Here is a 13,666-nt window from a genome sequence, read left to right as displayed (position 1 = left end):
GTGGTTGGCGGTTCACAAGCAGTGTGAAATACCATTCTTCCGAAAAGTTATGAAGGCAAGTATGGATAACAACGACATTTAGTTAATATATTCTGTATTGTTTGTATTTGACTTATTTGGATTATCAAAAATCTCCGTCGGATTTGAGATATATTGCACTATTCTGACACGTAATCTTCTAATTATCACAACATATCTGTTTAATATGATCTTTGAACTACTTGTGTGTCAGAATAAGATATTCATTTATGTTCAAGGACATTGTTAGATAAACATGACATTTTTTTTTAAGATAAGGACATCAAGGTGGCCATGAACCTGCTGTGCGCCGTCAGCTTATTGATAGATACTTTAAAATTTATTTGATACTTAATAAGGTTATTTTGTTGGAGTCAGTTTATTTTTTTGTTTTCTCATTTGTGTTGTGATTGTTATTGTTGCATTGTGTTGCACATTTTGGGTGTTTTTGCATACAATCAGGTTTGATCAATTGATGTGACCGAACATACGTGCACCCGAAATAAACTAGCTTTGTTACACAAAATATGTAACGATTGTGTTTATATTCTCAGAACTTTTTCTAAATGTTTCTAAACGCACCAATAGTTCAACTGATCTGTAACATAATTCCAAATGTTATTATGGTTTGACGTCAAAAGGGGGTTTAAGGAAGAGCTTGTTGTCTTTACGCAAGATTACTTTTAAATCCAAAGTGGAACTTTAATCGATTTTAATGTTTGAAACGTATCAAATATCCGCACACCTATATTGTTTCAGTGCTGCAAACACCTGTTGATTAATCATATACACTAATATTTTCGAAACGTGAGTATCCTTAAAAAACATAAGATTAAGACATTAATAAGTAAAAACGACAGCATGTTTTAGTATTTACGTAAAACGAATACTGAATTGTTTAGACTTATCAAAATCATATGAATAATAGAAAGTTTTTTGAAAATACCAAGTCAGGAATAGGACAGTTGTTATCCATTCGTTTGATGCTATATTTAGCTTTTGATATTGCCATTTGAATAGGGATTTTCCCTTTTAATTTTTGTGAGTTTACTTTTTATTATCTATTGGACTTGTGTAAAGGGCACACATTTTCACAAAATGTACATGTATCAACATGAAGTTTTTCAGTTATCAAAAGGAGTACGGTACTTACAACAAAAATTATTGCTGAATAAAAAAAAAGTACGTGTGTTTTCCCCTTCAAAACTAGTACTGTACATATCATACTAATTCATGAAAGTCGCAGTAATTCAAAAAATGTCACGGGAATAACCAGTACATAGGTTATTAAATTGAATATGCATAGCTTTAGTTACATTGTGTAAAAGTACGTTTGTCTACAAATTATTGTAAGCATTTGCTATATTTGCAGTTTACTTTTAAGTTCTTCTTTCCTATAGGTCTCCTTCATAGTTTGTAGCCATTTATTTAAATTATTTATTAACTTAATTACTTTTCTATTTGTGTTACATGGAAACGTTCAACAAAATTATACGTAGAATTTGCTGAATGACGATTTGAAGATTTGAAGATATCACTTAATTTTACCAGGCTATGAAACATCACCAGGCGCCTTTAATTATGCGTATTGGTATATATACTATATTTTCATGCTTTTACATTTTTCTCACTGATACAAATAGTTAATATGGCTTCTACTAACGAAAGCTCCATTTGGAGTTAATGTGTTTAGAGACTTATATACTTATGTTAGTACACCTTTCCTATATTGCCTATGTATTCCTATACAATATGAATTATCGCTACAGTATTTGCAAATGATATTCTTTTACTGATTAGTTATGTTTTTCTGAAAATCTGAATTAAGAAGACTTAGCAATAGTCAGTTTTTTTAAGGGATCATAATCCAAATCGTGTATGTAGCTTTGTTATATTTGTGTGCGTTGTATCTCAGAATATATACTTATATATTTATTTTAATATCGATGTGATCATTTTATTTTAAAACCAAATTCATGACTGGCATTATTTTTAGCCCTGATTTTATAACTGTTTATATAAATACGTCTACTCTAAGTTTTGTGGTTTTCAAATCCTTACAAAAAAGGGGCAATTGTCTCTCTAGACTTCGACTGCACCATATAACATGATACACACTGTTACAATCCGGTAATGGAAGTCAATAAAAACATCTTAATGGTGAGCAATATGTCGTTTGCGTGAAAATAAAGTAAATAACAAGTATCATCTGATGTATTAATACAACAACAAAGAAATTTAATTTTGATGCAAAGCATGCGTGAGGAAGTATCACCCAAGATTTGGTTAACATTCAAAAGAAAACACTGCCGACTACTTGTCTTTATGTGGTAATTTTATATCTTGTCTGATTTAATAGAAGTTTTGTTGACATAACTTTAGCCCTGTAAGCAGCGTTGTTTAAACTGATGAGTTTCTGTCATTTTGTACTTTTGTCTGTATTATTCTATTGACTCGTACTTTCCTTTGTGGTTACAAAACACTTTAAACGTATAGCAAAATTAGTATTTTGATCTGCGCCGATATTACCTTATAAAAACACTGAACATAACGCTTTGTTACTCTAACCTTATAATCTATTAATCAGTTGTAACAGGATTAAATTAAAAAAACATATCTACATTAATGATACAATAAAAGGTCATTGCCTTTAAGGAAATCCCACACAACAGTAAAATAGGGAGACAAGCTAATTATATCTACACACTTCTACTTCCTCTTGGTGTGAATAAAGATCAAAATAAAGATTCATTTATCTACAATGAGAACCCCCCTTTTTTCACCGACCCAAAAACAAACGCATACAATTGAGAGAAAAAAATAATGAAAAACAGATTTTCTATAATTGCCGTACCTAAACCATTACAAATAATACAGTATTGATTGCAATAAAAAAGCAACCAACCCGACGACACATAAAACCTAAGAGACAACAAGAGGTTAACGTACGACTGGTTTTTAATACGTTATATAAACCTTTAGTTTGGATTTAGTTCAGTTATTCAATTCTTTTTCTTTGACTTTGGATTATCAATGATCTACAAGTTTACACTGAACTAATCTACAAGTTATCAAATTTTTGACAGGGTTCGTGTATGTCCGAGGTCATTGTTAGAAAAACAAAATGATCTTTTAATGTTAAGGTTAACAAGGTGAACATTCTCTGCACGATGATTTTTTATTCACCCCCATTAATTGATTTTGTTTTTAATTTCTTTTGTGGATTATTTCTATAAATGCTGTTGCCATTTATCACTTGGACACATATTGGTAATCTTGTCACATTGCAGAAAATCTATTGTAGGAATAACACTATAGATATTGTCTTTTCCGTATCTATCTTTTGGCACTTTATTTAGGAGTCCGGGTCTATATTGACTCAGAACGAAGAGCGGTGTTTGTGTACCTGTTGTGACAAGTTGCATATCAAAATAGCAATAACTAGGTTTCAACACATAATTTGCATTTACAAATGTCATTTTTTTAAAGAAAGCATCAGATCCATGCTGTGGATACATGAAGTTCTACTTCTATTACACTAAAAGCTAAGGAATTCTCAAATCTTAAGAAATACGTTAAGGTATAAATGTCATATTTTAACGCATCCTCTTCTCTACGTTTATGATATAAGGGTTGCTGAATCAATTATTTAAAGATATAAAAATGTGATATAAGTGCTGATCAGACAACTCTCAATCTAAGTAACAATTTGGAAAAGTGAACAATTATAGTTCAAAGTACGGTCTTCAACCCTGAGCCTGTGTTTCCTATGTTGTGTTTTATATACTGCTGTTTGTCTTTTATTTGTATTTTTTGACGCTGTCGATGTCATTTTGGCATCGTGTTATTAGTTTGAATATCCCTTTTGTTTCCGCCACCTCATTTCTCCAATAATTATAGTTAAGACAAACTTCAAATAGAGTTATTAATATAATCTAAATTTTCTAACTTAAATAACGACAGTGACATATGCAAATTATGTCAGTCACTGCTTATATAGGATTAGTTATCCATATAAAAATCCTGGTAAGTTCAAGGATGCAGATGTTTAACAAAATTATTAAAAAAATACTTAAATTCAGTGTCAAATGTGTATACCATTAAAATGTGCAAAGTGTATTCTAATAGAAAATTAACTTTGTAAAGTTCAATTCTAAATCGGCTGAAGCATAAGGAGAAAAAAATGTTGTTTTCTATAAAATACTTTGCACTTTATCTAATGAGTGATATATCAGTTTCACATAGTTTACCTATTTAACATAGGACTGGGTGCCTTTTTGTCGAACATTGGTATCATGGTATCATTTTAGCACTTTGATATAACAATTCAAATAATCGTCGTTAGATGTGTACATGAAAATGTCCCATTAAATGCTAAAGCACAACGTTTCTTTCTTTTCTTGTATAAACACCTTATACCGTACACTGCATCTTCGCTAGCCTAGGGTTTCGATCCACTCCCCTCCTCTTCGCCAATGGCAGATGAGGTCAAAATTTAGGATAATTGTGTGGTGCCATAGATAATTTGATCAAAATTACGTATATTTCGAATACTATTGACCAATGGTTGCACTTAAACTCTCTTCTGTGTGGAGGTGAAAACACGGTAACCTCTCGAGTCTACCAACTTGTTGATTCAGGAAGCAAAAATATACGTTGACATACTAATATTTGTGAAAAGGAGGATAATGGTTTATAACCCTTGGCTATATAAAATACGTATACTGAAGAAAACCAGGAAATCTTCAATGGAGGATGTAGTATTTAAATACATGATGATTGAAAAAAAAGATTTAATAGCCGCTTGTACGATTTCGAATGAGAAATAAAACATCGTCTGGTACTTATAATGTTGATATTGCGATATTAATAGAAACGAATAATAAATAGTCTGATAAAACTGCAACCAGAAGACACAGATTCAGATCTCATTTTGATCTATCATAAAAATGTATATGCTTAAATAGAAGAGGTTTTTGCAGAATTGAATTACGCAGGAAGAAAGTATTGTATTCGCTTTTATTTCTCATGTTTATGAGTTAACCTTTATCAATGTCAAATGTTACATAAGAAATCCATATGTTTGGAATAAATAAAGTTTTCTTGTTACCTGATTGCATTGTTTGTCATAAATATTATGATATGTTTCACTTTCCAGTTTTATTTGTTTGATTCTTATGTAGCCTGATATAGTGCCTATCTTCTCTATATGAACAATAAACCCAAATTAACAATTTATTCAGCATTTATTAAATTTTCTTTCTATTGCTCTCCCTATATGTTTAAGCGTATGTCTCAAACCCGGCTAACTCTATTTTTACAATTACGAAAGAATACAATATAAAGATAATTTATACAAGTACATTTTTCAGACATTTTCGTAAGAAAATATGTTTCTTCAAATGATACCTTTTTTTCAAAATTTTTACATCAATATAGTTTAAAAAATTTATAACGAGGTTTAGTTTTTTTTCTGTAACCTTATTGTGATCGTTTAAATATATTCACGTAACAACGAAACTCAGATGTGCGGTATATGTCTATACAACAGCAACCCAACCACACAAAAAAGCAAAACATACCTAAAAATCAACTTATGGTTGTAAAATATTACATTATGTAAATACTTAATAACCCAGAGTCTACAAAAGTAAAAAATAACTGAGACTTTCAATGATCTGCCGTCAATACTATTCCCAAAATGACTGAACATGTTGAATTTCCGTTTTAAGAAATAAGCAATTTCAAAAGATACGATATACCAACATTTTAAGACAAATGCTGAATAAACTCGTGACTTTGGTGGGCATATTTATAACCACATAATACAAAATATTATTGTTTGGTATTTCTTGTGAATGATAATTTTCGTTATTTGGAATAGCCGAACATATGACAAGCTATAGCTGACATGTATATACTACAATGTTTGTCCTTTTTCCGTATTTCCAACATCTTTTATTTTATTTACACCCCATTCATTGTATTTACAACATGCTTTATGTGTAAAAGTAATGATATATGGTGTTGTTGATTATGACGCGCAAGCATCAATTATAACAACCATATTAAACATTATTTGTCCTTGACGGAGGAAACGTGGTTTCACTTTCAATAAAGTATTATTTACAACATAGGTGTTCATTATCATTGACTGTTTTTGGATTAGGACGCCAATAGTACTTGCGAGGAGACAACTAGCCTACAATAGAGCTACTCGATATTCTATAAAGGTAATCCCATCCAACCTTATGTAGTGGTAGCGTGAGTGTTTGCACTCGTTTCAGGTATCTGAAAAAAAGTCTTTCAAGCAAAACATTTCAAATGGTGCCAGCTGCCCTTTTCTAACACTTATTACTGACCCTCATTACTAATTAAGATCGTGTCAAACGTTTTATATAAGTATAATATTTCATTAGCAGTCCAATCAAGATGAAAAAGAAAAACTGTACTTGATAATTGTTTATATATATAAGTATTATATTATTTATTCTTGTCATAGGAAACGTGGTTTAACTTTCAATAGATGTTTTATTTACAACATAGGTGTTCATTATCCTTGACTTTTTTTTTTATGAATGAGGACGCCAGCAGTACTAGTGAGGAGACAAATAGCCTAGTACAATAGAGGAACTCGATATTCCATTAATTCAATCAAAGTTAATCCTATCTAACCTTATGTAGTTGAAGCTTCAGTCTTTGCACTCGTTTTGAGTATCTCATACAAAAAATCTTTTAAAACACAACTTTTCAAATGGTGCCAACTGGCTTTCTCTAAAACTTATTACTGACCCTCATAACTAATCAAGATCGTGTCACACGTTTTCATAATCATATGCTATACTGCTTGCACAAATTATATTATTTCATTGGTATTTCGATCAAGATGAAAATTTATCATACGGATGAAAGACTGAACTTAATAATTGTATTATAGGCCCAATCTATGTGCATCCGTTCTGTGCGTCCGTTTGCTCTTTCGTCCGTCCGTTTGTACAGCTTCAGGTTAAAGTTTATTATCAAGGTAGTGTTTGCTGAAGTTGAAATCCAATCAATTTGAAAATTAGTACATGTTCTTTATACCTAATTTGACCTTTCTAATAAGAGCCAATTTCACGGTTCACTGAACATAGAAAATGATAGTGCGAGTAGGGCATCCTTATCCGCGTTATTTGGATACATTCTATTTTTGTATACACGTTTGAGGATATCTGCTTATATGAAAGCTTCAGAACCAACGAATCCTATTAGCATCTTTTAGAAACTGTTACTGACTTTGTATTTTGACTGATAGTCATAGAATATTAGTGACGGACGACCACATTCCTTTAGTCACAACTATAATCCAGATTTCCTTAGTCGTTCATGTGACGACCAAATACGACAAAGTCGGATTATATTTGAAATGAGCATACTGAAGGACTTCACACAGGGGAACAAGAACTGAAATATATGATGTGTATTTCGAAAATATCACTATTTTTATAAATTATTGATATTGGTCAAATGGTTTGTCAAATGATTTAAGATCGGAAAAGACCTTCAAAATTTAAAAAGAAACCACCCAAAACATGTGAACACGACATGTGTTATGCGGTTAGTTATAACAGCTGTATATTTAAAAAAAATAAACCGAAAATCTGTCATTAAGATTTATAAGAATATAAACCGCTGTCAATGTTCTTTATGTATATAGGTCTACAATAACATTTCTCTGTTGAATTAGTTAAATTTAGGCCCCTCTCCATGTTCATGCTTAGCGGGTAAAAAACCCATTGCGTTAAAGGAGACGAATATTAATGTTTTAAACTGTTAATACAGAAATATTTTTTTACGCAAACATATAGGCAGCTATCCCCCCAAAAATGGTTCAATCAGCTTTGTCATGATCAACATGGAACATCGCAATCTCATTCAAATTGCATACTCATATTCAACTTGGGTATGAAATATACATGTTATCATGGATATGTTAAGTTAATTTATAGATTGGAATTCATGTCTTTTATTCTCTTGAAAATTAAAAGATTAACCTTGAATTTCTAGTTCTACAGACGTTTCATTTATAGTCAAGGGCACGTAAGATAAGGAAATTCTTTGTAAAGGAAAAGGGCCTTAGTGTGGTCATTATGATTATATACAATATAAAAGTGCAGGTCGTCCGTCAAATTGACATACTTTTTCACAAACATTTAAATATAAATTTAAAACGAATATATTATTAATTAATTGTGGTTGTTTATAAATACTTAACGATCATTTATAGCTGTAGGAGTACAAATAGTTTATTTACCTCTCATCATTATGATAACAACACATAAACATAATACATGAATACATAAGTACATCAATACTGGCATGAAAATACGGATTTTGTGTCAATAAAATTTGTTATTACAAAATTTTGCAAATTATTGTAAATAAAAGACTATATCTCCCTCATGCAAAGCTCTGATTCCTTTTGTTATTTTTTTGTCCTTATTGAGTTTAAGCCATTCACCCTTTTGATAAGATTTGGATTTTCAAATAGTGTGTCTTCGAGCATTATTGAAGTGACATTGATTGTTAAAATGCGCATGGTCTGCATCAAAATTTGTACCGTTAATGTTATGAATAATATAAAATATTAGTTCAATTCCAAACGAAAACGTAGACTCTTTTATGAGATGGAACTGTTACTTTATGCATGTTTTCACACGGTGTACAGAACGCATTGTTAAGAATTTCAAAATGATATGTGCAATTGTAGCACCATTTTAAAGATGATGTTCCATGTGTTCCTGGTGTATCAACTGATATACCTTGTGTTCCGGTGGAATGTGTCGACATAAATTCAGTTGTTTTTGTTGATATAGCTTACGTTTAGGGAGAATCTACCATGTTTCATTTAGACAACTGTTCTGATGTCTAATCCAATTCATTCATAAAATCAATAAAGCAAGAAATTGTTTTATGTAAACATTTAGGAGTTATGGTATTAATAAAAGGAAATATTGGGTATAAGTCAGAGAAATCAACAAAAACAAAACCACCTACACAAAAATTTAAAAAAAACGGATGTAAAATTCAACATAAAATATTCAAAGAAAGACATAATAGACAAAGTTGTGAATGATTGACTAGAGACTTTAACAAAGGTCTTCCAAAACACCAAATTCTCAAAGGTTTCTATATTTCACCTTTATTCGAAGCTTTCCAAACTTTTCACCTTTGGCATACCTCAAAAGAACGTGTCAAGCAGACCAACATATTTATGTTCACCTATACATGTGTATCTTCCAAACCGATGCCCAGTCTTAAAGCAATAAGCTTGTTGACCTTAAGAAATAAGAAGATAAAATTTATTAAAAGTGTCCAAGGTTGTAATACTAGTCCAGAAGTTACTATTCTGTTTCAAAATTGCAATATTTGTACAAGACAAATGATAGTAAACTAATAAAGGGAAAAAAGCAGAAACAAATGAATAATCTTCATTTTACGTTGGCAACAGTTTTTTGAGAAAAAAAACATGAAAAAATTTCAGGAATTTTAGATATTTTTCAAATATGGCTTTTAAAACTATATGTAATAAAATAACCAGATAACCTCTGCAATTAAGCAAGAAAAACTACTTAAAATAGCGACTTATGTAATAAATGTTAAAAATATGTTAGAGTGACCTAAAAACCACGAATGACCTTTTGATAATAAACCACAGTAATTAAGTTTGTAAAATCCAGTCTGGAAAAACCACTAGTAAGTATTACAGGGAAGCTTAAGACTAATCAATTCATTGAAGTGTCAATTCCTAGAGGCGGGGGAAGCACATGCATGTGACTGTGCACATGTGTATAAATCTCCTTACATATTGTCAAAATGTATAATGAGAAGATTTCGTCAAAACAATGTCTTTAAAAAAAAGTTTTTAAAGAAAATAGATAAGTAATAAGTCCTTCATGGCCTTTTAATTACAGAGTAAAATGTCATTTTAATTGAATTAGTGAATACCATTAAACGCACTTTAAATACAATATAACATCGATATTCAAACAACTTTCATATGGCAGTAAAATAGAAAAGAAAAAAAAGGAGTAACAACCAACCAAAACCATTTCACATTTATCCTTTAGAGGTCCAAAAAGAGGATATGGAAATGGAAAAGATAATATACAAATATAACCTTTGTATGAGGTCGATACAAGGATATATTGACCTGAAAGAAGTATATTGACTGAGGACGAAGTATTAAAATATACGAATTAATAATATTAATAAATATTAAGTAAGAAAGCTATTTCTGGCTATTCTACTTGCACTGTCAGTATGGTCGATACATTTTGAAAACAAAAACAACAACAACTCCCTTTATAAAAGACAAAAATTAAGCTAAAACTAATCAAAAATGTCCAAAATTTTCGAACTAGTAATTTTGGAAGAAAGATAGATATACCTAAAAACAAATAATGACTTATTACAAAAAGATGACCATTTGAAATACTGACGCACAAGGTATGTAAATTTTAAGTGCAAAATCATACTTATACGTGTATTCCGAATTCGTTTATTTCATACATTGATTTTTGAGTACCTAATGTAATTGAAAAAAAACAAAGAATATGGATTATCAATCCATAATATAATATCAGTACATGCATGCATAGCAAAAGTACACAAACGCAAAGCTTCATCTCAAAACCAGAACGACCTTCAACACGGAGTAAACATTTCAGACAGTATATCCGCTAGAAACGGTTTTGGGGCAAACTATAATTATTAAAGATTTGTAGTTACTGAAAACAGAACACATATTAGAAAACGAAGTGAATACATTTAAGGTCATTTTACAGGATAGCATGCTCTGGTGCAGTGTCAATCTAAGAGGATTAAAAAATTTATAATTTTTTTTAATCGTATTAAAAAGTCGTCGACTTTTCCAATAAGGACATAATAAATATAATCTATATGTACTGTCTAGATGTTGTTTTCATAAAGGATATTTTTATTTGTATAAATGATAATTTCCGTCTAATAAGATATTAAGTCCTTAACATACCGTGATCTCTACAATAACCGAATACTACATCCTATTAAAATATTGACACCGTCAAGTGCAACGTACTTGAAAGACTCTGAGGTGGTAACGTACAACCTATACGGTGCGTGGTAAATTGGGAATTACTGATCCGATAAATAGTTAACAGTTAAAGGTATAAAAGAGATGAAATGGACTGACATTATCATTTAATAGTAGAACACTTACCGTGTAAACTTATATTGTAAACATGGAACAGAATAATGTGGATGATAGAATAACGTTAGCTTTAAATACATTAAGAAATGAACTGGTAAGTTATATATTTGTATTTTAAATGGTTGACATTGTTATTCGCTTGTTTATTATATATACGTCCAGTATTTTCTTTAATGTTTTCTAAAGTAATTTTTATTTCAGTTTATTAAAATCATTCCTTTGTCAAAAAGACTTTCTTTATTCAATAACTGTATTTAAACTTGGAGAAATACCCCGATTCCTAAGCTTTTTCTACACAGACATGAGAAGAAGTGGTATTCGTGACAATGATTAAAGTCAACTCTCTATTATACATGTTTACCAGAGACAGATTTTTAATTTACATAAGAGACTTTTTTATAATATACTATTTGTTTCATACGTAAACTTTAAGAATAGAAAGAAAGAAAAACAGTAAAAACCCGCATTTATATGATTTTACATATATATAAAACACTTATTCTGTTGAATATATTTGTTTTATCTAATATTATATGCTTTGCGGTTTTTTTTCCAGCTTGATTTAAGAAGCCAAGATGTAAAATTGATGAAGCAACTTCTTAATATAAATGATACCATACAAACATTATCTAAACGTCAAGGACACAAGCGGCAACCTAGAACTATTTCTGGTCACCAAAGAAGGTGTATGAGTAGTTATACGCTTCCAAATTCTACCAATCAAATAGAACAGAAAACATTTACACGAAGACTAAGTGCTCCTATATTCGAAGATACAATGGGCTCATCTTCAAGTTTAGAAGGTAAACTATTATTTAGATAAACTTAACATTGTGTATATACATATATCGTATGTTGAAAAACTCTGTTGCATTCCTGATGTTTAAGGCTTATTTTTTCGTTTGCTTGCTACCTCAGTGGAGTTAGTTTAAAAAGTATTTAGTAATGAAAAAATACAAAAATAAGAAATTATAGGTTGACATTGAATTCAAATTTGGGATTCGGAAACAAGTTTTTAAAAAACTCATTAAGGGGGGTTGAACCGGCATCTACCTTAATCGTCCTTAGTTTTATTACTTCAATTAAAATAGCCAACAAAATATCACTTATCTAGATGCAAATATAATGTGTGATCTGGTTTATTTCAATACTACCGTAATACTTTCTCATGATTTGTAAACATGTAAACATATAAGAACTTAAAATCATAGGCATATAGTAGAACCATATTTTTTTAGTAGCTTATAGATTGCATGCATAAAAAATTTAGGATTTAGTAAAAAAAGATTTTTATGACATATTTTAACATATTATTCTATTTTAATTTCAGGTTCTGTTTGTTCTGAAGATATGAGTGAATATTCCGAAAGTGAAGAGGATTTATCAACGAGATCACCCAAATTATCTCGACCGCCATCTTTGTCTTTCATTAGGGACTCTGATAGTGACATTTGTGATGAGGATATCTTGAGAACAAATATCCGTGTTTGGAAACTGTCAAAATCAAACCTTTGTATCTGATCAGAATAAATCGTCAGAAATATCTGAAGCAATACTATTTCAAAGTTCGGGCGAAAGCAATTATCAAGGAAAGTTCGAAATGAATATACTGAGGCAGGTCGAAAGATGAAATGTGCAATGGAGCAAAATGAGGCGATGATATATATTGAATAAGAAGGTCCTCTCAGCTATACATACTGATGCTTCAAATGATTGAGTAAAACTGCTAGTCCTCTCTGTGTGTGCTTTCTTCCTCTGAAACATTCTTTCTGTATGTGATCATATATGTCAGCATTGATGGGATAACACGAAGAAGTTCCACACCTGAACATTTGCTCAAATAAAAACTTTTAATCATGCTTTTTTCAATTAAAAAGACATTAAAAATCCATTACCAAGAGGTAGACGGATATGTGTTCAAGTAACGGTTTATTGTCTTTAACGAATGTGCACTTCATGACCTAGAGACGTAAGCTAAAATGCTACAACTAATTTAATTTTTATCACGAAGGGTCATCAAGGTATCTATTAGTTTAAATACCTTTACGAGCAAGAGTGCAGTTATGCATAGAGTTGTTTGGTGTTGGGATACACCCTTCGCAACCCTATTGTAAATCTTATCGTTATTTATCAAATAAATGTTTTAAACTTGTTTTTGTTTGTACTTTATTTAATGGGTTTTATGAATGAATGTACTTTAATGGTATTATTGGATACTTATGTTATCAGTGATAAATATACTTTCTTGTTAGTCAGTTCTATAGTTTGTAGTATTTAATTAAATTATTATCAAGTGACACTTCAACCGTAATGTAAATACATGTATGACTAAATTACGATCAACATTCTTATGTTGCTGTTCAAAATATCTTTATTTTCAAACGTATACACCGCCCGTCAAGCTTTTATTTCCGACAT

The 13,666-nt window shown here is 30.5% G+C and overlaps 1 protein-coding gene across 2 annotated transcripts in view; it reads left to right on the top strand.

Moving 5' to 3' along the window:
• LOC134687528 (uncharacterized) overlaps window positions 1–13,400 on the top strand; it is a 40,559-nt gene extending 27,159 nt beyond the window's left edge. Inside the window, exons 1-3 of one of the 2 annotated variants that reach the window (XM_063547898.1) lie at window positions 11,101–11,342; window positions 11,805–12,051; window positions 12,579–13,400. In XM_063547898.1, coding sequence (XP_063403968.1) covers window positions 11,280–11,342; window positions 11,805–12,051; window positions 12,579–12,769 — 501 coding nt within the window. In that variant the 5' untranslated portion in view covers window positions 11,101–11,279 and the 3' untranslated portion in view covers window positions 12,770–13,400. Of the gene's footprint in view, window positions 1–11,100; window positions 11,343–11,804; window positions 12,052–12,578 lie in introns of those variants that run through there. The other variant, XM_063547900.1, reaches the window with a different exon arrangement.
• The last annotated feature ends 266 nt before the right edge of the window (window positions 13,401–13,666 follow it).

Source organism: Mytilus trossulus, chromosome 10, assembly GCF_036588685.1.
Source record: "Mytilus trossulus isolate FHL-02 chromosome 10, PNRI_Mtr1.1.1.hap1, whole genome shotgun sequence".
Lineage (NCBI taxonomy): Eukaryota > Metazoa > Mollusca > Bivalvia > Mytilida > Mytilidae > Mytilus > Mytilus trossulus.
Note: the sequence above shows the minus strand (reverse complement) of the source record. Positions and strands in the feature narration are given on the sequence as shown.